We start from the raw sequence: 22,054 nt of genomic DNA, 5'->3' as shown, positions 1-22,054 counted from the left end.
GAGCAGAGACTCTCCCTTCCTTCCTGACCCCCAGCCCTCAGATATTTATAGATATTTATTAGATCCCCTCTCAGTCTTCTCTGCTGTTCTTCCTAGCTCTTCATACTTGTTCACATAGCCTGCCAAAATGAGCAGCCTCTTTGAGGAATAGATGAAGACATAGGGAATGAAGAAATGAACAATAAAAAGTGTAGCTAGCAACACTTACTGGCTTCTACCAGAAGGAGGATCCACTGCAGATCTAAACTGTTTTGTGCAGAAGAGACAGCCATGACAGATACACAGTATGGCAGGCATCCTAAGTTATATCACCACTGTGGTTCAGATGAGTAAGCTCTGGCACAGAAGCAGTGCAAACAATCTAATACAGTGTTTTATAAATACATTGCTTTTATACAGCCCTATTGCTTTCAGGACTGAGGCTGTTCTCTCTGCGTGTTGGTTTGCTATGTACTCTATCTGGGCCCTGCTCACACATTCAGCTGACACTGGGGAGTCTTTGCTGTCGAATATCATTGACATGTTGCCCTTCCAGCTTAATTAAACAAAACAGAGAATGGGAGAACAAAATTTTTTCTGAGCCCTGATGGCAAATAAATTGGACTAGAAAGTGTCAGGAAGAGCTGGAACTGCACCTATGTGTAAAGGCCAAGAGATTTTTGATGAAAGATAGTCTCACCCAGAACAAGTGGACTACACAGCGTTTTGGCAAATCAAATATGTTAGATTTATAGTAAGTAAGGGGAAGTTCCCCAGCTTACAATGCCCTGTTCTTGAATATTGACAATCATTTGGAGCCTTTCACACCCAATGAGTAAAGCTGGAAGTCTGAATTTCCTGTTGGCTACAACTGTCATCTCAGAAGCAGCCTTACTGTTCAAAAGGGCTGGTATGCAAGTGATCTTGCTACACTTCTGATCTTGAGATGGTCAACAGGGAGGCAGCCTAGAAACAACAGCTTTGAGAAGTTGAACTGGACTTCTGAGGTCTGTGTTTCCTGGCAGAAGGAAGTGAAAGACTTTCCAAGATCAGTGATGTGAAATTTGCTAGCAGTGAAGCCATGGGATTCTCAGCCCCAAATAAGTTCCTCTCCTGAACAGAGAGTTATAAAACTCTCAGAACAATCTCAGATGGGCCAAGGTGCAACAGAGTTTCCAAGCCTCCTCCTACTGCACTTGAATGCATAGCCTTCAAGTCCTGCCTGTGGGAGATCCCAGCGTCTTGGCATAAGAGGCCAGCCTTACTCTTGGGACTATCCTGGGCTAATAGGTCTGAGGTGCCAGTCTATTCACATTAAATAAACTGACAGACAGAAAAAAGTTCCAAGAAAACAGAATGACAAGTCTCTTTTGTCAGGAATCCTGTCTCCTGGAAATCTCTGCTTTTTTTCATCCCACTGTCTAAGCTAAGGAAACTTAATTCTATTGAACCTCGTGTGCCTGGTCTATGAATCGTTCATTTATGGTAAATTCCTAAATAAAACTGTAAAAATCTTGTAGGAGATATGTTTTTGTTCCTGTCTAACCAATCTAACAATTTGCCTTGGTAATTTTTAATATTGTATTGGAGCTTTTCATGTCCCACTTAGTGTAAGGGTGAGTGAGCAGCTCTGCATTTTTTGTCTTTCTTAGCAAAAATCTGGGGGTTTGAAGTTCTGTACACAAACAACAGCTCACCTGCAATGCATCCCATACCACTGAGATAAGCTTTTATTCATAAAAGTGACATTTGAGTAACTAATAGCTTTTTAATAGAAACATCTCTAAAATTAATATAAAATGCAGTTGTGGGTTTTTTTTTCTTCCCAAAGTCTTCATTTATGCAGAAAATGTCATGTCAACCTTTTTCTTCTGCCTTTTCAACAAGTGCTCTTTTCAAACTTAAGTTTCATTCTAGTATCTAACATGTTCTAATCATATTAAGAATGATTCATTTTATTCAGGATAGCAAGCTGGTTCTCTTAGCTAGTTCTTATTTGTAATGCCACTCTTAAACCTACAGCAAAAGAATCTTTCTCATGGATGAGGTAGCTGCTGTCAGCCACTTCTCCTAATCCTGTTTTGCAGTGTTTTGCTTCGTGGTTTTAGGTATATGTCTTCCTCATTGCTCCTCAAAGGAAGCTTTTAATATTTGATGATTTCCTATGTTAGTGGCCCAGCATATTCCAGTCTTCATAACTTCCTATGGTAGTGTAAGTGGAAAATTCATATCTATGTTAACATGGTTCAGGCTACCTAGCACCTGATCTAGGTGCTTGAGGTCTAGTCCTGGAGTCTGCTCTTCATGCAGGGAGGTGCTGTCACTTGCAGGAGATCCCTCAGAATGGACAGGAGGGAATAGGATGAGAAAAGGTGCTGGAAACATAGGACAAAGGCACTGTTGTGGGCAGTCTGTTTTGAGGAGAAAACACAATATTCTCCTCTTTCAGCTCAGCCTTTTACTGCAACCTACATTTTGGCTACTGCAGTGTCACTGGATAGCTGCCCATCTCTAAGAAGATATCTTCTCACTACCATCATCCAGCTTCCTCTGTACACACCTTTGAAGACATCAGGTGCTAATCTCAACAGCAACAATCCTTTTCTGCTTCCCAGCTACTCCTTCCACACAACATAGACCTCAACATTAAAATCAGAAATCGATTTTACAAGAATCCCTTATCGTTGTACAAGGGGAGACAATTCAGCATGGCATTTAAAAGTCATTACTGTTCCCACAGAGTCAGCTTTTCTTTCATACTCATCAGGGCAGGTAGGAATTTGAGAGATCGATCCAGAAGAAATAGAAAAGTTAAAGGACCAGCCACCCCATGTTATCCTATTACATGCTTTGGACACTAAGGGAACATTGTGTGTCATCACAGTCTTGAAAATAATCATGACTTCATCTTCAAATGGCCACCTAGAGCAGGAACAACTTTGCCTGTTTCCCTCTGCCTTTAACATCTTTCCCTGTGGATTTTTGTGTTTGTTTTATTTGTTTATTTCCATGCCTCAATTTCTTTCATTATTATTTAACACCTGAACATCATCATCTCACACTACAAAGTGATTCAGGAGACTAATTTATGTGAAATAAATTTCAACATACTCGTTATCCAAAATATAATGCAGTAAAAACAAACAAACAACACTCCACACAACTCCTACCAAACTTCAGTAATAACTACCTCTGATTATCCTGAAACCTAAAAATAGGAAAAGATAGCAAGTTGGGGGCAAAGCATTCAACTGGGTAAGCTTACCTAGGTGCTTTTTATCATCACAATAAATTTCCATCTTTTAGCTTCTCAGATAAATGCTTGTGCTTCTGTTAAACAAGCACATTGCTGAGCTTCCATCAGAAGGATGAGTTTTGCCTTGTCTCCCAGTGCTAACGAAGCTGATTACTGCTCCTGTTTTATATGTGCATCTGTTAGAGCAGAGAGATTAATTGCCTACAGAGGACAAGCATATGATCTTGCTTTTCATTATTGGCATTGCTGTAGTTCAAAGTCTGTCAACATTTTCATCCTAAAATTAGGGCTATTTTCAGTGACTATGACTCTCACATCTAGATGTTTGCCCTCCTGATAGTGAATGCTGTCAGATACAGGATGCTGGGGTAATGGATATTTGCTCTGACTCAGTGTGGGTGGCTCTTGTACTCTTTCCTACTTTTTGTGCTTGAAGATGAATGATCCCAAATTAACTATTTGTTGGTTTGTTTGATTTTGTTTATTTGTTTGGTTTTGGCCTAAGGACATTTATTTTGGGCTGTTTTATAAATAATAATATTTTTCATACTTTTTCAATTATAACACATTTCTACAGGATTTCACAGAATTGTCAGGGTTGGAAGGGATCTCAAGGATCATCTAGTTCCAGCCCCCCCACTTCCATGGGCAGGGATGCTTCCTACTAGATCAGGTGCCAAGGGACTGAAAGTAAACACTGTACTAAGCACCTTCTAAAAATCCATCCTTGTTTTATTTACATTACTTTGTAACAGCCCTTACAAAATATTGCATCAATAACATTCAAAGCCTATAACCACAATGGTATTCTTTAGACCTGATGATGAGCTAAGTTGTGTAGTGGTTAATAGAACCTCTTCTTCTTCCCCAGAACTGGATTCAAATTCTAGCTCCAAGTCCTGGTTAATAGAACCTCTTCTTCTTCCCCAGAACTGGATTCAAATTCTAGCTCCAAGTCCTGGTTAATAGAACCTCTTCTTCTTCCCCAGAACTGGATTCAAATTCTAGCTCCAAGTCTTAAGTAGATAAAGGGGTTTTGGAAACTTACCTTGGTCCCTCGTGGACAGGCATCAGCATTAAAAAGCCATCATGCAGCCTGGGATGTCGGGAAGCCACCATGCTGTAGGGGCAGAGACCTGGGCTGCTGCCCAGGGTGGTACCCTTCAGATCTGCAGAGCTGCACTGTCAGACACACCAGCCTGCCATCTCCCTCCTTGAACAGTTTGTATCATAAATATTGCATAATTAGTATTTGTTTCTGTTCCTGTAATCAGCAGCTGTTGTACCTTATACTTTTTTGTCAGTCAAACTCTGCTTTGATCTTGCAAAAACTGTTAAAAAAACCCCACAAACATCACTGTCGACAGTATTCTGCATTCCTGGGACTTCAATGGACTAGGGTGAAATTTTCCTTCATTTTCTTCTGCTTTTAAGAAATGTCACAGCTCCCATATCTTTCAGAGCACTTATAAAAGTAAAACCAAAATCACAGTATTGGTGAGCATGCAGCAGAAGGAGGGTAGGTTATATAAACTGATCAGGAAATTCACATTATGCTGGTAACAAGGATTTATTTCCTGCTTGCTGACCTCAGGTATTTGGCTTCAGATAAAGGAGCCCTAAAACTCTCAGAAGTTTTGCTGGCAGGACCCTGTACAGCACAATATGGAAATTGAATCTAACGAAGGATGAAGGTGGTCCATGTGGCTGCAGCATGAAGATAAAACATTTAAGGCTTACTGTTGTCCAGAATTCCCAGTGCTCAGAATTGTCTCCTCTTGACAAAAATGTGCAAGAAACCAAAATAATTTGATGATTGTTCTTGAGAAGGAGGTTAGTTTGGAACAATCACATTTTGTGACATCCAGCACTACATGTTCTTTAAACACAGATGAGGACATCAGGTGCTGCTATTTTATCTTCAGTCTGCTCAGATCATCTTCCTGTTAGACTGATAGCCAGATAAAGCCAGCTCTTGTGCAGGTATTATTTAAGAGTACCAGAACAATTTCCTGCCTTTTACCTATATGGTACTGAATAGCTACTATCTGTGGAAGGGATGGAGATCACAGCTCTTCACCTATCCCAAAACCAGAGTGTGAAAAGGCAAGTTTTTGGGGCTGGGAGTGGTAGCCAAAAGCTCTTATTCAGCTTAAGGACCTGGAGGAAAAGGATGCTGCATAGCCTAAGAGTGTGCAGCCAAAATCCTGCCTTCAGCCAGACCCATCTTTTTTCCTGTGGGAATTCTAGTTATAACACAGGTCTTCCACTCCATTCATATAGCTGCAGGCCAGAAAAGAGAGCACAGCATCAAAAATTCAAGATTGCCTCTGTTTCTATACTTACTTTCTTTAACATCAGGTAGCATATATGCAGTGCTAGCTGGACTCTTTTTATGCCATTGGTGCCATTTTTTTGCAGCTGGCTTCACTGCTTTCTATCAATATGCAACTACACAGAAGTATATACTGAAAAATGGTCTATTTGCCTTATGTGTGGAAAGGACCAGGGGGAACGGAGCAAAACTAGAAGTGGGTAGATTCAGATTGGATGTTAGGAAGAAGTTTTTCACCATGAGGGTGGTGAGACACTGGAACAGGTTGCCCAGGGAGATGGTAGAAGCCTCATCTCTGGAGGTTTTTGCAGCCAGGCTGGATGTGGCTGTGAGCAACCTGATCTAGTGTGAGGTGTCCCTGCCCATGGCAGAGGGTTGGAAGTAGATGATCCTTGAGGTCCCTTCCAACTCTAACAATTCTGATTCTATGTTTCTAAGCTGATCACTAGGGGTAGATTCCAGCATGTGCCTGTTCTAAGACTGTAATGCATTTCTCATGGGCAAACTGTCAAGTTTTTTGATTTGCATCTTTGGGAATGAATTTTTTTCCCATTGTAGCAAGATACTTGGTTACACTGAATTTCTCTGGAGGATATAAATGTTTTCAGGAAAAATTAGAATGATTTTTAAAAAATTATTATTATTATTATTATTTGAGAAACAATGAGTTTGGAAGCACATCTGATTTCTCTATTTTCTCTCAAAATTCTTGGTTTTGGTGGAGAAAACCTAAAAAAGATAAATTTTAGGTTCTTGGAAAGATTTGATATATGAGATTAGGAGGAAATTCTTGAGAGTGAGGGCGGTGAGACACTGGAACAGGTTGTCAATTCCCCCTCCCTGGAGGTGTTCAAGGCCAGGCTGGATGAGGCCTTGAGTAACCTGGTCTAGTGGAAGGTGTCCCTGCCCGTGGCAGGGGAGTTGGAACTAGATGATCTTTAAGGTCCCCTCCAACCCAGACCATTCTATGATTCTATGATTTCTTTGGAAACTTGAGGACTGACTCACACATGCAAGAGAAGCATCACAGTATCACAGTCTCACAGTATATCAGAGGTTGGAAGGGACCTCAAGAGATCATCAGGTCCAACCCCCCTGCCAGAGCAGCATCACTTAGGTTAGTTTACACAGGAATGCATCCAGGTGGGTTTGGAAAGTCTCCAGAGAAGGAGACTCCACAACCCCCCTGGGCAGCCTGTTCCAGGGCTCTGTCACCCTCATTGTAAAGAAGTTTCTCCTCATGTTGAGGTGAAATCTTCTCTGTTCTTTGTCCCCATTGTTCCTTGTCTTATTACTGTGAACCACCAAAAAGAGCCCGGCCCCCTCCACTTGACACCCATCCCTCAGCTATTGATAGACATTGATCAGCTCCCCTCTCAGTCTTCTCTTCTCCAGACTAAACAGCCCCAGGGCTCTCAGTCTCTCTTCATAGTGGTAATACTAAGTCCCCTAATCATCCTCATGGCTCTCCATTGGATTCTCTCCAGCAGGTCTCTGTCTCTCTTGAACTGGGGAGCCCAAAACTGGACAGAGTATTCCAGGTGTGGTCTCAGCAGGGCAGAGTATTTGGGTTTCATTTCCTTCACAATCTATGAAGCAGTCCACCAAATATTTTTAATATTCTTAGGCTAATCTTAGATTGTATAGACCTTACAGACCCAAACATCCCACAGTTGATGGCAGGGAACATGTAAGCAGAAAACTCCACTAAATGTCCTGCCACTGAACCACAATTTAGCAGGAGAAGAGATTTTTCATGTGGCAGTGGATAACTATGAGAGAACAAATGAGTTTACCTCTGTGGTGAATAAAGGCTTGTTTCTAATAATAATTTAAAAAAAAAAGTCAGTAGTAAAATTAGAATTTAGAATTTAGAAGTTTCCAGTTTGAAGTTATATTTCAGAAAATAGTATTTCTCTCTCTCTTTATTTATTTATTTATTTAGGCTTAACCTGCTATATGAAACGTAGCAAGGCAGTTACAACCTGGTAAGAGAGTACAAGATAGCAAGATATGAAAAAATGATTGCAAACTGGAGGTAGAATAGCTGTAGGTGATATTTTCCAGAGAAAAGAAAGGAATAAAGAGGAATCTCTAGTTCATCTTGCTCTAAAGGAAGACTTACTAATGCAAGAAATATGATGATATGATCAAGGCTCATGGCTCAAAGCTGTACAGTACTTTTTCTTTCTTTGTTTGTTGGGGATTTGTTGTTTTATTTTTGGGAGGGGGGTTTCACACACATGCACACAGAATCACACAGAATACATTTGGTTGGAAGAGACCTCAAAAATCATCCAGTCCAACCTTTGTCCCAGGGTCAACACTAAACTATGTCCTAAGTGCCAGGTCCACACCTCCAGGGATGGTGATTCCACAACTGCCCTGGGCTAGACCATTCCAATGTTTGATAATCCTCTCTGTGAAGAAATACTTCCTTAACATCCAGCCTGAACCTCCCCTGGTGCAGCTTGAAGCCATTTCCTCTAGTCTTGTCGCTTGACACCAAGGAGAAGAGGCTGGCCCCATGGTTTCTTCAGTCTTCCTTCAGGTAGTTGTAGAGAGCAATGAGCTCTTCTCTCAGCCTCCCCTTCTCCAGACTGAACAACCCCAGCTCCCTCAGACACTCCTCATAGGCCATGTGCTCCAGGCCCTTCACCAGCCTCATCACCCTTCTTTGGACACACCCCAGCACCTCAATGTCCTTTTTCTTTTTGGTTTGGTTATGTTTATAAATTATGTTTACAAGAAGAATTTCAAGAACTCTTTAACTGGTTTAGGACATGAGACTTCTCTGAAAGCTTGTACCTACCTACCCACTGGTCTTGGCAGATGACATTGGCAAAGCAAGAGGGTTATTGACTTTGTGAGGAATTCTCACCTATCTGTCACACAGAGGAAGTTAATAGTTTCTACCTCCCTCCACCTGCAAGGCTGATATTTTGTTAGCACTTTTTCCTCTAACACGAACAGATTGATAGTATTTAATGGTATTTAACTCGTCTGTGAAAGATTTTGATTGCATTTGCCTCGGTCTTTTATAATTTCCTTTTGAATTACTAGCATTACAAATAAATAGCATAACTATGTAGGTATTGCCTGTTCATAAGTTGTGTAAGTCTCATATTTCCACATTTCCATTCTTTTGGCCATTGATATTAGTGGAACACTGGAACAGGTTGCCCAGGGAGGTAGTTGGGGCCCCATCCCTGGAGATATTCAAGGTGAAGTTTGATAGGGCTCTGGGCAACCTGATCTAACTGAGGATGTCCCTGCTTACTGAAGAGGGGTTGGACTGGATGAGCTTTGGGCATCCCTTCCAACCGAAACCATTCTATGCTTCTATGATTACTAGATACCGAGCACAGCTCTCAAGTACTTCACTTCCATAATATGTCTTTTAGGGTTCTTCTAAAAAGAGTTTGCAGAAGATGTCTGATAATTATCATTGCTTTCAACAAAAAAAGAGCTCCAGCCCTCTGATCATCCTTATGGCCCTTTTCTGGACACATTCCAGCACATCCATACCCGTCTTTTAATAGGGGCTCCAGAACTGGACACAGTACTCTGGGTGTGGTCTCACCAGAGTGGAATAGAGGGGGAGAATCACCTCCCTTGACCTGCTGACTATGCTTCTCTTGGTGCAGCCCAGGATCTGGTTGGCTTTCTGGGCTGCAAGTGCACTCTGCTGGCTCATGTTGACCTTCTCATCCATTCTCATCCTTCAGGGCTGCTCTCAAGCCAGTTCCTGCCAAGCCCGGGATTCAGCACTTGGGATTGCCCCGATCCAGATGCAGGACCCTGCACTTTGTCTTGTTGAACTTCATGAGGTTGGCTTGTGCCCACCTCTCCAGCCTGTCAAGGTCCCTCCGGACGGATCCCTTCCCTCCAACATGTCAGCTGCACCACACAGCTTGGTGTCATCAGCAAACTTGCTGAGGGAGCTAAACACGAAACGTGCGCTATTTGCTAATTACAGCTAGAAGGTTCTTAGTAGGCTGATGTTTTTAATTTGATCTTATACTTTTATTTATTAATTTTTTTTATTATTTTTAACTGTTTCTAGGTTAGACAGTGCCCTCTCCTGGACATCGGCTGCCATAGCAGTAGTTTATAAAGCGCCCTAAGTGTTGCCCATTAACTAAAACGGACACACAAAATGCTTGTTGCTGTGCTGAAGGGATTTGCTGGTTTCGAGGAAGTGTGCTTTGTTGTGGTCCCTCCTTGCATTCTGCTCTACTTGAAAGCATACCGTGTAGCAAAAATTGTTCTGAGTTTAGCCAGCACAGAGCTTTTCATTAATTTATTCTGAACCCATTTGCTTAGAGTTAACAATGAAACTTTATCACAGCGAGCAGCAGGAGCACATAGTGGGATTTATTTTGCTTCCAGTTTTGACAAAAATTAGCTCAATACAGTAAGACCAAGTTCATCCTCACAAGTAAGGGTGATGGAAAAATATGCAGATGAAGCTTCCTTTTAGGTGTTCACAGTCTCACAGTATATCAGAGGTTGGAAGAGACCTCAAGAGATCATCAGGTCCAACCCCCCTGCCAGAGCAGGATCACTTAGGGTAGTCTGCACAGGAATGCATCCAGGTGGGTTTCGAAAGGCTGCATAGAAGGAGACTCCACAACCCCCCTGGGCAGCCTGTTCCAGGGCTCTGTCACCCTCACTGGAAAGAAGTTTCTCCTCATGTTGAGGTGAAATCTTCTGTGTTCAACTTTGAACCCATTGTTCCTTGGCTTATCATTGTGAACCACCACTGTGTTCTCTTACAAGTTTTTATTACATTATTTCACAGTTAAAATATTATAATTACACCAAGAAATCAAAAAGGTTGGGTTTTTTTTCCCTCTTTTTTCCTTTCTTGAAGGTATTTTGCTGTGGATTTATTTTCTGAAGGTGTTGGGTGAGGTGCATTAATAAGAACCCTGGCACTGACAGTTTCCCTTAACAATTCTAATCTCATGCCTTTCAGTTTTTGCAGGGTCTGTTAAAAAAATGCAGTTTACTCAGAATGTGACTTGAGACAGAACATTCTCAAGATTTACATCTCACAGGGAAGAGGATAGAGAGATGGATTTCCCTAGTAGTTAATTTAAAATGCATCCATTCCTTCAAAATAGACTATAAAACTGTGATAATCCACTATTTAGAGGAAAATTTAAATTAATGACATCCAAAGCATTACATAGCCAAACTTTTGCAGTTTTCAGATCACTTCTGTAGTTGTTTGGTTTTTTTTTTCTCATCACAGAAAACAGTGAGAAACAGTTTTGTGATGTTAACTGAGAGTGAGTACTACTAATTGGCCAACAGGTTGCTTAAACACGAAGCAAAGCAGCTTTTGTATTTATTTACTTATATTTTGCATGCTTTCTAAAAATCTGCAGGCTTCTTCAAAACAGGCTGCCCGTGCAGAGTGGCTGCTCTGTGCCAGACTCTGAAGGGAGGTTGTAGCCAGGTGGAGGTTGGCCTCTTTTCCCAGGCAACCAGTGAGAGAATGAGAGGTCACAGTCTCAAGATGTGCCAGGGGAGGTTTAGGTTGGATGTTAGGAAGAAATTCTTCACAGAAGGAGTGAATGGCCATTGGAATGGACTGCCCAGGGAGGTGGTGGAGTCACCATCCCCGGAAGTGTTTAAAATAAGACTGGATGAGGCACTTAGTGCCATGGTTTAGTTGATTAGATGGTGTTGGGTGATAGGTTGGACTTGATGAGCTTGAAGGTCTTTTCTGACCTGGTTAAATCTGTGATTCTGTAAATTCAGCATCTTCTGACTGCTCACTTCAAAGCTGCATTTCCAGGGAAAAATGCAGCCCACCCTCCAAGACACAGTCCCTCACACAAGGGCAGCCCTGGAGCAGAGATCATGATCCATCCCCAAAACACTCTGTCTACTCATAACACTGCCTTTCAGTCAGCCTTTGACTGTTACTTACATCTGCCTGCAGCTTTGACAGTCTACTCCACGAAGTTTCACTGCCCTCTGAGCAGTTGTGAACTCTGGAGTAAAAGACTTCCTCATTAATGGTCAGGCATGGTCATTAGCTGGTCACTGAATCTTTCTTGATGAGCTGCTAATGAACTGCCCACTGGCTTGTTGTGAAGATTGGTCAAGACAGGCAGAATAGGGAAGGTACAGCTGAACACCCAGAACGCTGATGGCCTTTGCTCAGTGACTCTGATTGACACAGTACTGCTAAGAGGCATTGCATTCTTCCTGATGGATTTCCCAGGTGAAAACATTTCATGTTGGGACAAAACTTCGGATTCTGCATTTAAAAATAAGCTTATATGTTTTATTTAGGGGGAAAATATCTTTAAGAAGTTAACGAGGGAAAAAAGCCTTAATCGTACCCCTTTTTCCTGATAGTTTTTTTGTTTTCCCTTAACAAAAGATGTTTATTTTTAAAAAATAAAACTGTGTACATTAATATTCACCTGTAAAAGGCTCAGAGGCCTACACAGTACAAAAATCAGCTCTCAGTGGGGGCCTGTTAGCTGCAGAAGCCTGGAGATCTTTGATGGTTCAGCACCTGTGGTGCCTAATGTCTATGAATCATGGATAAGTTGGTCAGAAGCTACAATCCCTCCAGCTGTGCTCTTGCCTTGTCCTTAAAAACTAAAATGTTTCATCTGGGCCTTGGCTTGGTGAGAAAGCTTCAGAAAAATCCCAAGTGGCCTTGATGCATTAGGGAGTCCCTTTTCCTTTAAGACTGGTATATAATGTCTTATGACATTATCACAGGAGCCTGCTTTTGATTTAGTTGTGTAGGGATCTTCTTATGTTTCAGAAATAATCACCAATGCTATGGTTACCAGGCATTACACAACCATGAGCACATAGAGGTTGGATAACTCTGGCCAAGATATTCTTAATCCTTTAAGGTTTTGTATTTTCATTTTCATATGTGCATGTGTGGTAGGTTGAAATTACCCCCCTGCTAATTTGAGAGAATTTCTCCCCCCCAAAATAAAATTGCCAGTCTAGCTGAGTGGGATGGAAGCAAAGAAAGTTATGTTTACAAGCAAACTAAAATCTATAAATACGAAATGCAATGGATACGTACAAAATATACAACATTTACATGTATTTACAATTTATAAACAACACAAGAACCCCTCTGGACAAAACCAGGGGGTTCCCAAGAGCTTCATCCCCCCATACAAGGGAAAAGAGAAAGAGCAGAGCAGCTTGTTAGTACTTAGACACGACAAGAATGCAGCCAAGGTCAGCAACAGCCAAGCAAAAGCCACCAGCTGGTATCAGCTAGAGCAAAGAGATGAGAAAGAGAACAGAACAGCTTATGCAACTAACTTTATGTTATCACACCCATGGGATCATTTAGACCTTATTATTTTTCTTTTGCCTCCAATGGTAATTTATTTACATTCTACCACTTTGTACTCAAGATCTGTAGAAAATTTCCTAGGCATCAGCCTAAAACTGCCACAGCCTGTGTCATAATTGCAATGCAAACCCAAAAATAGACCAGCTCAAGAAGCAAGCTTATATCTGCTGTGCAACTGCTGTAAGAAATTGGGTTTGCACCTGTTAAAATGTGCTAGGCACAACCAAGAAGTTCATCATGTTCTATTGCAGGTTTTGATGCCAGGGAGAGGTGTGCTTCTGGGCCTTGTATTAATGAAGAGGGATGGACTGTTCTGGGATGTAAAGGTTGGGGGTAGCATTAGCTGTAGTGACCACAACATGTGGAGTTTAGTATAGAGTTCTGCACCTGGGGAAGAGTAACACCCTGAACCAGTACAGGTTAGAGGTTGACCTGCTGGAGAGTAGCTCCACAGAGAAGGACCTTGGAATCCTGGTTGATAAGAAGTTATTCATGGAACAGCAGTATGTCCTGGTGGCTGGGAAGGCCAATAGTACAATTGGGTACATTAAGAAGAGTGTGTCCAGCAGGTTGAGGGAAGTTCTTCTCACCATCTACTCAGCCCTAGTTAGACCACACTGTGTACAGTTCTGTGCTTCCCAGTTCAAGAGGAACAGGGAACTGCTGGAGAGAGTTCAAAGATGGTTAAGGACTGAAGCATCTCTCTTACAAGGAGATACTGAGAGAACTGGGGTTGTTTAGTCTGGAGAAGAGACGAGTGAGAGGGGACCTTATCAATGTCTACTAATATCTGAAGGGTAGCTGTCAGGAGGATGGAGCCAGTCTCTTTTCAATGATTCCCTGTGTTAGGACAAGGGGCAATGGTTGTAAACCCAGACAAGGAATTCCACCTGAACATGAAAAATTTTTTTTTTACTGTGAGGTTGATGGAGCACTGGAACAGGCTGCTCAGAGAGGTTGTAGAGTCTGCTTCTCCAGAGATCTTTAAAACCCACCTGGACCTGCCCTAAGTAGTCCTGCTTTGGCAGGGATGTTGGACTTGATGATCTCTGAAGGTCTATGATTATATGCACCTGACAGTAAGTGGCATCCTAATGCTCATCTCATTCCCTGCAAATGGCTTCAAAATTGCAAAAATATTTCTCCCAAGTGCTTCCAAATGTCACTTCCTGAGCTATGCAGAGATGGTGGAGGTGAGTTTCCATGGAGATGTCCTGACCATTGCTGCCCAGGGTGTGGGAAAAGGAACTGTGGCTGTCTTTAGAGCATTTTTATCTTCAGTTTGTATTTGGTAACTTTGCTCTAAATGAGATGAGATTATCAAAATGTCTCATTAGAGATTCAATTTAATACTTCTTAATTAATGACAGCCTCCTTCCCAGCCTAGTTTGAAGCACTGGGATATCCCTCTCTCTTTAGCAGGCGTTGCTGGCAAAGGGTGGCATCAACCAAAAGTTTATGAAATGACCACAAGAAACTCAACTCCATGTTGGGAAAGCAGTGTAGATGGTATTTGCCTTGATCTTGCACATTTGATCAGAAACATTTGATTCTCCATCCATTATGGCATGGATGTGAGAGTTCAAGCCAGATACAGGAGTCAGATGCTTTTACAGAAAACAATAAATCATTTCAGATAAATATTTATTTCATAATTATTCATCTTACTGTTATGCAGTGTCCTGCATTTGTTTCCAAATTAAATAAGATATTCAAATATTAATGTTGTGTGTTTGAGAAGGACCAGGTCCTGACCCAAGCAGTCTATTTTTGAGGAAATTCATTGAACACAGATGGACTACTCATGGCATCTTGGTAGAGAATGAAGAAGTGTTAACAATGCATCTGAGAGCTGTTTGTTTTAGTTTTTTCTGGATTTTGGCTATTTTTCCCAAGAGCTATGGTCAGTCAGCTTCAAAATCCTAAGATCAAAAAATTGACAGTGTAAATAAATCACAAGTTTGGCCTCAGCAGTAATAGACTCCATGAAAATACTCTGCTTAGGGAGGAGGGAAAAAAAACCCAACCCTTAAATCACAACACTTCCTTCAATCACTGTGTAATTATCCACCGAAGAAATGTGCATTGCAGTTCAGAAAAGTTGGTGCAAACATCTTTAGAGTAGTGAATGGGAGATATTTAACTCTATGGCTGTCCCCTAGTTTTGTCCAATCTTACCATTGCAAAAAAATAAAAAAAAAATCATTTTGATCCATGTATGTGCTCTACATGGAAAAATAAATGTATCCAATTACTTCACACATGCTCTTTTTAATTTTTTTCCCAAGTTACAGCATTTAATACTTTCCTGCTAAGGAAATTAAGCCATGAGCATGACTGGCCCTTGGAAATGGTACCCTACAGGAAACTACCAGCCTCTTTGCAGAGACCACTGCAGAGCTGGACTGACAGAGATGTGACCCCATGTCTCACTGTAGGTTGGGAACTGACCTGTTGGAGAGCAGTGAAGGGGAAAAGGACCTAGGGGTCCTGGTGGATGGAAGGCTGACCATGAGCCAGCAATGTGCTCTTGTGGCCAAGAAGGCCAAAGCCATTCTGGGGTGTATTAGGAGGGCTGTGGTTAGTAGGTTGAGAGAAGTTCTCCTTCCCTTGTACTCTGCCCTGGTGAGGCGTCATCAGGAATATTGTGTCCAGTTCTGTGTACTTCAGTTCAAGAAGGACCTCAGGGAACTGCCTGAAAGAGTCCAGCACAGAGCCACAAAAATGATTAAGGGAGTGGAACATCTTCCTTATGAGGAGAGACTGAGGGAGCTGGGGCTCTGTAGCTTGCAGAGGAAGAGACTATGGGATGGCCTCATTCATGTTTATAAATCTGTAAAGGGGGAGTGCCAAGAGGATGGAGTCAGGCTCTTCTCAGTGATGCCCAATGACAGGACAAGAGGCAATGGGTGGAAGTTGAGGCATAGGAAGTTCCATGGAAAGATGAGGAAAAAAATCTCTTCACTGTGAGAGTGACAGAACACTGGAAAAGGCTGCCCAGGGGGTTTGCTGTGGAGTCTCCCACTATGGAAATGTTCAAGACCCACCTGGATGTGTTACTGCGTGATCTGGTATAGGTGATCCTGCTCTGGCAGAGGAGTTGGACCAGGTGATCTTTCAAGGTCCCTTCCAACCCCTAACATTCTGTGATTCTGTGCCTGCACATCTGTTTTACCTAACCTTTATCTGTTTTCAGGAAAAAAAAACCAAAGAAGGACATGGAAATCTTTGGTTAAGTTAGCTCTTGAAAAATAAGCCACGATGAAGAAACAGTCTTTCATTTCTTTACCAAACATGGAAGGCCTGGTGAAAGGATACAAATCTGAATCCTGTTCTTATGTAACATACAATTTCATTTTTATTCTATTTATTTTCAGAAAATATGCTGAACACTAGTAGCAAGACAAGTAGATACTTTTGGACGTTTTCAACAGGAACTGGAAACTGAGGGTCTCTAGGGATTTCTTTTTTTTTTTTTAAATCAACAAAAGCAACTGATTAAAAAATGAAACACTTTTTTTTCCCCTTAAATTTTGAAATAACATCTTTTTTTTTTTTTTTTTAATTTAACATTCTTTTAAACAGGTGGTTCTGCTAATCTAACCTGCCGAGCTTTCTTTGGATATAGTGGAGATGTCAGTCCTTTAATCTACTGGATGAAAGGGGAGAAGTTTATTGAAGATCTGGATGATAGTCGAGTTTGGGAAAGTGACATCAGGTAAAAGAAAAAGTTTGTTTTGTTTTGTTTTTTCCTTTTTGTTTTTTCCTTCAGCCGATATCATTTTTCAATAGCTAAAATAACACTTGTTATCACAGACTAACTCAGCCACACTTCAGGTCTTATCCCTGGTTTTGCTGCAGCCATTCTTTACCTTTTCAACTCCACCAGTAGAGAACAGAAAAAAACCCACACCTCAGTCATCTCTGATGTTAGAGAGCTGCCAAACCAGAACAATTGCCCGACAAATACAACAGTGTGAACCGATTGGAATTTGCATTGTGTCTTTTTCAAACTGTGTCAGTCTACAATAAAAACTATTAAGACTTCTGTTTAATATCTTTAGCATTGATCTTGATGAGGAGATTGTGAGTACCCTTGGTAAGTTTGCAGATAGCAGCAAGTATAGAATCACAGAATCATAGAATTGTTAGGGTTGGAAGGGACCTCAAGGATCATCTACTTCCAACCCCCCTGCCATGGACAGGGACACCTCACACTAGATCAGGTTGCTCAGAGACACATCCAGCCTGGCCTTGAAAGCCTCCAGGGATGGGGCCTCAACCACCTCCCTGGGCAACCTGTTCCAGTGTCTCACCACCCTCACGGTGAAGAATTTCTTCCTAACATCCCATCTGAATCTACCCATTCCTATTGATGTTCCATTCCCTCTCTGGCAGTGTTGATCTGCTGGAAGGCAGGAAGGTCCTTCGGAAAGACCTGGACAGGCTTGGTCAGTGGGCTGAAGCCAATAGTATGAGCTACAACAAGGCAAAGTGCTGAGCTCTCCACTTGGGTCACAAAAACCCCATGCAAAGCTACAGGCCTGGGGGTGAATGGCTGGAAAGCTGCTCAGCAGAAAGGGTCCTGGGGATCAGCCAGCTAAACATGAGCCAGCAGTGTGCCCAGGTGGTCAAGAAACCCAATGACATTCTGCCCTGCATCAGGAATGGCCAATGGGAGTAGAGAGGTGATGATGCCCCTGTACTCAGCACTGGTGAGGTAGCACCTCCAACACTGTGTTCAGTTTTGGGTTTTGCAGTGTAAGAGAGACACTGAGGTGCTGGAGTGTGTCCAGAGAAGGACAATGAAGCACATGAAGGGTTTTGAGAATAAGTCTTATGAAGAGTGCCCAAAGGAGCTAGGGTAGTTTAGGCTGGAGAAGAGGAGGCTGAGGGGAGACCTTATTGCTCTCTACAACTACCTGAAAGGAGATTGTAGAAAGGGAGGTGTTGGTCTCTTCTCACAAGCCACAACTGATAGGACAAGAAGAAATGGCACCAAGTTACGCCAGGGGAGGTTTAGGTTAGACACTAGGAGAAACTTCTTTACCAAAAGGGTTATCAAAGTCTAGAACAGCATGCCCAGGCAAGTGGTTGAATTGCCATCTCTGGATGCATTTAAAAGCCATCCAGATATGGTGCTCAAGGATATGGTGCAGTAGTGTCCCTGGTACAGTTAGGTAATGGTTGGACTTGATGATTTTAGAGGTCGTTTCCAACCATAGTGATTCTGTGATTCTGTTTGTCATTTGCTTTGCTGGATTTCTGAAAGCACTGGTGGGCATTCTAAGAGCTAGAGAAACCAATGTGAAGGCAGGTGGAGTCTTGTGCAGGAGGACTTTTATTTATCATCTGTATGAACTATTGGTATCTGCTATGCCAGTTCTTTCTATTAATCTATGATACACAGTCAAATTTTATAATACATTCATGAAATCATTTTTCACACCCTGGCATGAACACACTGTCTCTGAATGACACACTGAAGAGCCTCAGAAAGTACCCAAAATAGTGCGTTAGGCCCAGACTCCTAGTGTGACCCTAAAGCCCAAAATAACAGGTTTTGCTTTTCTCTTTCATATCATTTTAAGACTTTACATATTCAGGATGAGGATCTCCATCAGAGTATGCAATACTATATGCACATCATCCTGCTTAAAGGAGACCATTAACTGAAGCCCTCATTAACATTTACAAAGCAAACCTCCTCATTAGAAGTGAGGAAGAAAAGAGCATGATATAATTTAATTAAGATTTCATCAAACCATAGCCAAATTTGAAGGCAGAGAGTTGTGAATTGTAAATAGCATTATTATGTCATGGTTATCTAATGTTCCACTCTCTCTACTCTGCCCTGCTGAGACCACACTGGGAATTCTGTGTCCAGTTTTGGGCTCCCCAGTTCAAGAGAGACAGAGACCTGCTGGAGAGAATCCAACAGAGAGCCATGAGGATGATTAAGGGACTTGAGCATCTCCCCTGTGAAGAGAGACTGAGAGCCCTGGGGCTGTTTAGTGTGGAGAAGAGTGAGAAGGGATCTGATCAATGCCTTTAAATGTGTGAGGGGTGGGTGTCAAGTGGAGGGGGCCAGGCTCTTTTTGGTGGTTCACAGTGATAGGACAAGGAACAATGGTTCAAAATAGAACATAGAAGATTTCACCTCAACATGAAGAGAAACTTCTTTCCAGTGAGGGTGACAGAGCCCTGGAACAGGCTGCCCGGGAGGGTTGTGGAGTCTCCTTCTCTGGAGACTTTCCAAACCCACCTGGATGCATTCCTGTGCAGACTCCCCTAAGTGATCCTGCTCTGGCAGGGGGGTTGGACCTGATGATCTCTTGAGGTCCCTTCCAACTTCTGATATACTGTGAGACTGTGAATAGCAGAAATGGTTGCTATTTTTTTTCCTCAGGGTTCTCAAGGAGCATCTTGGTGAACAGGAGGTGTCCATCTCACTGATTCTTGACTCTGTGGAAGAGGCAGACCTTGGGAATTACTCCTGCTACGTTGAGAATGGAAACGGACGCCGACATGCCAGTATTCTCCTACATAAAAGGGGTAAATATGCAGCTTTCCTCCAGGAAATGGTACAGTACAGGGTGGTTAGTTTAAGATACTTTCTAACTGAAGCATAAATTTTGTCTTCCTGTGATATTAAGAGGTGTAACAGTGTGAGAGCTGAAATCCCCCTCCCACACTGACAATAACCAGGCTAGCTCAGTCTGCAAGCAAATGAAGCTGTATTTACAGGCAAAACTGCAATCTATGATGAAATGCAATGAATATGTACAAATATACACTACTCACAACTTTTACAAATGTGTACAATCAACAGAAAAACACAACCAAGGCCTCTGGGTTGCCCCTCTCCTCAAGGGGCTGTGCTTCTTCCCCAAGGGGCCTTCCCCCCCCAGCCAGAAGGACTCCCCCCAGACCCTTCTGGCAGAAGGCAGAGAGTCAAGAAGCAGAGAGGCTGTTAGGTAAAACTGTTTGGGTATTTTCTTCTTCAGGAGAGGCCAAACCTATCTGAGGGGTGGTTTCTGCTGAAGAAGAAGCAAAGACTTAGCTTGTCAAGGTCAGTATCTGTGTTATCTTCAGCCAGAGAAGAAGCAGCAGGCAGACAGAAGCCAAGCAAGCTGAGACTGAGACACTTTGTTTGGAGTTCTGATTCTTATACATTTCTATCTCTCCAATGGAAGTGTTTAGAGTAATCATTATTTTGCTTTCTTACACCCAATAGGGATTTATTTAATTTTTTTTTCACTTTCTCTGCTTGACCTTTGTGAAGCAAAATTAAAACGACAGTCTTAAAACCATCACAAGAGGCAATGATTATTTTTTTTTCTCCCCTCAGGCATTTGTACAATTTTCAAAATAAAACAGAAAAGTTGTTGTTAACTGTGGCTGTCACTGGGAAAATATGGTAGCATCTTTTAATCATATATATAATTATATATTTTTATATATATATATATATAATTATATAAAAAAGATTCATGTAATAATTCATGAACTTTAATAAAGGCTCAGCAGAGAAAAAAAATAACAGGAAGCCACAGGTAAGAAAAGTGCAATAATTTTCTGTAAGAAATAAAGTCAAATATTAGAAAAGCCAACAAAAATGCATTCCACTTCTATCAGAATTCCCATCTAAACCTCAGGCAAGGAGAGTTCCTGCATAGGCTGACTGAGGATATTTTCCTTCCATCACATTTCTTTAATACTATTTCTGAAGTGTCATGACAGAAACTTCTAAGGATCTTCCTGTTTTCACTCACTGCTCACATCCCATAATTCCAGCCTTCCTAATGGCCACAACCTTCTCCCATGGAGGTAATTATGGAGAGGTGGAGAATCTCTTACAAAGCAGGTTCCCAGATCCACTTTGTTCACTTTACCTCCCAGAGGGTTCTCCATATGCCTGGGCTTGATGGCTCCCCACCCTCATGCAGCATCCTGCTGGTCTAAAAGAGCAAAGAATAATCAGGGGCAGTGTTTGTGCTTCACTGTCACTACTGTGCTTTTTTAAGACAGTTTGTAAAGGTGAGCAAACCAGCTCCTTACTGTGGTGTTAAACTACTGAAGACATCTCAATTTGTATCAAAGCAGTGATGTCTTCCCTAGTTTTAGCCTAGTAGCATTGAAAGTCTGTCTAAGTTTCAAAGGAAGCCATAAATCAAGGTAGTGTGACTCATTTATTTAAATGTGCTTTTGTGTACCTCCACTTACTTGACTAGAATGAGTTTGTAGCCATTTTTCTGTAGAAATGTAAATAACCAAGTGTTCTGCTCAGCCTGGCATTTGCCATATTTTCTTAAATTTCCTGAGATGGGAAATTAATTGAACCTCAACCTTTTACCAGCTAGTAGTCATACACTCTTAATTCAGAGATGTTTGAGCCCAGATCAGGAGCTTAGCCCAGCAAAAAATGAAGTCCAATAGCCTGTCTTTAATAAAGAAATGAGTGTGTGGAACACTGAGAAGAAAGCATTTTTAAGGCCAAAGTTAAAACAAATACTGCGTTAACTGAAGTGTATTAACTAATATATGCTGATGGTGAGTCCTCATTTCCCCAGCAGTAGCTCCAAGACTGACAACACATAAATTCTGTTCTGCAGTGACCAGCTTTTTAATCTAACAGTGTGCCGTGCATAAATTTTGCAAGGGTCTACTTTCCTTGCTTCCTTTCTTGGAGAAATTGCTGTGTCAAACACACCACAGTGTGTGGTCTCCTGATGTCATGCTTAAGAGGAAGTCATCTCAATATTTAATTGACCTTACACAGAGTAAAAAGCTAAACACAGCAAAAATTCTCTCATACAGATTTTTTTTTTATCCTCTACAAGTAACGCTGGTGTGAAATTGTGATTTTGAAACAAAATATGTTCTGCCCTCAAAAAAACAAAAGTTAGCTGGTGCAAGCCTTTTACATACTTTGCATGTTGACAACTGCTCCAGTGAAATGATAAATTAGCCATGACAGATAAAAATTTGAGCTGGTCTCTCAGGTCTCCTAGGAAGAGGAGATTTACACTACTTGCTTAGTGTTTCCTTGTATATCACCATGACAACATTTCATTTTAGCTTTCCTTGTTTAGATCCACATTTAGACTCTACTAGGAATGAGTTA

The 22,054-nt window shown here is 41.7% G+C and overlaps 1 protein-coding gene across 1 annotated transcript in view; it reads left to right on the top strand.

Annotated features, from left to right (window-relative positions):
- Nucleotides 1-22,054, top strand: part of IL1RAPL1 (interleukin 1 receptor accessory protein like 1) — a 638,806-nt gene that overhangs the window by 590,229 nt on the left and 26,523 nt on the right. The window contains exons 6-7 of the mRNA XM_054383560.1: nucleotides 16,513-16,645; nucleotides 19,337-19,482. Coding sequence (XP_054239535.1) covers nucleotides 16,513-16,645; nucleotides 19,337-19,482 — 279 coding nt within the window. The remainder of the gene's footprint in view (nucleotides 1-16,512; nucleotides 16,646-19,336; nucleotides 19,483-22,054) is intronic.

The sequence above is a fragment of the Indicator indicator genome, chromosome 1 (assembly GCF_027791375.1).
Source record: "Indicator indicator isolate 239-I01 chromosome 1, UM_Iind_1.1, whole genome shotgun sequence".
Taxonomy (NCBI): domain Eukaryota; kingdom Metazoa; phylum Chordata; class Aves; order Piciformes; family Indicatoridae; genus Indicator; species Indicator indicator.
The sequence above is the reverse complement of the archived record's forward strand: the minus strand, read 5'-3'. Positions and strand labels throughout refer to the sequence as shown.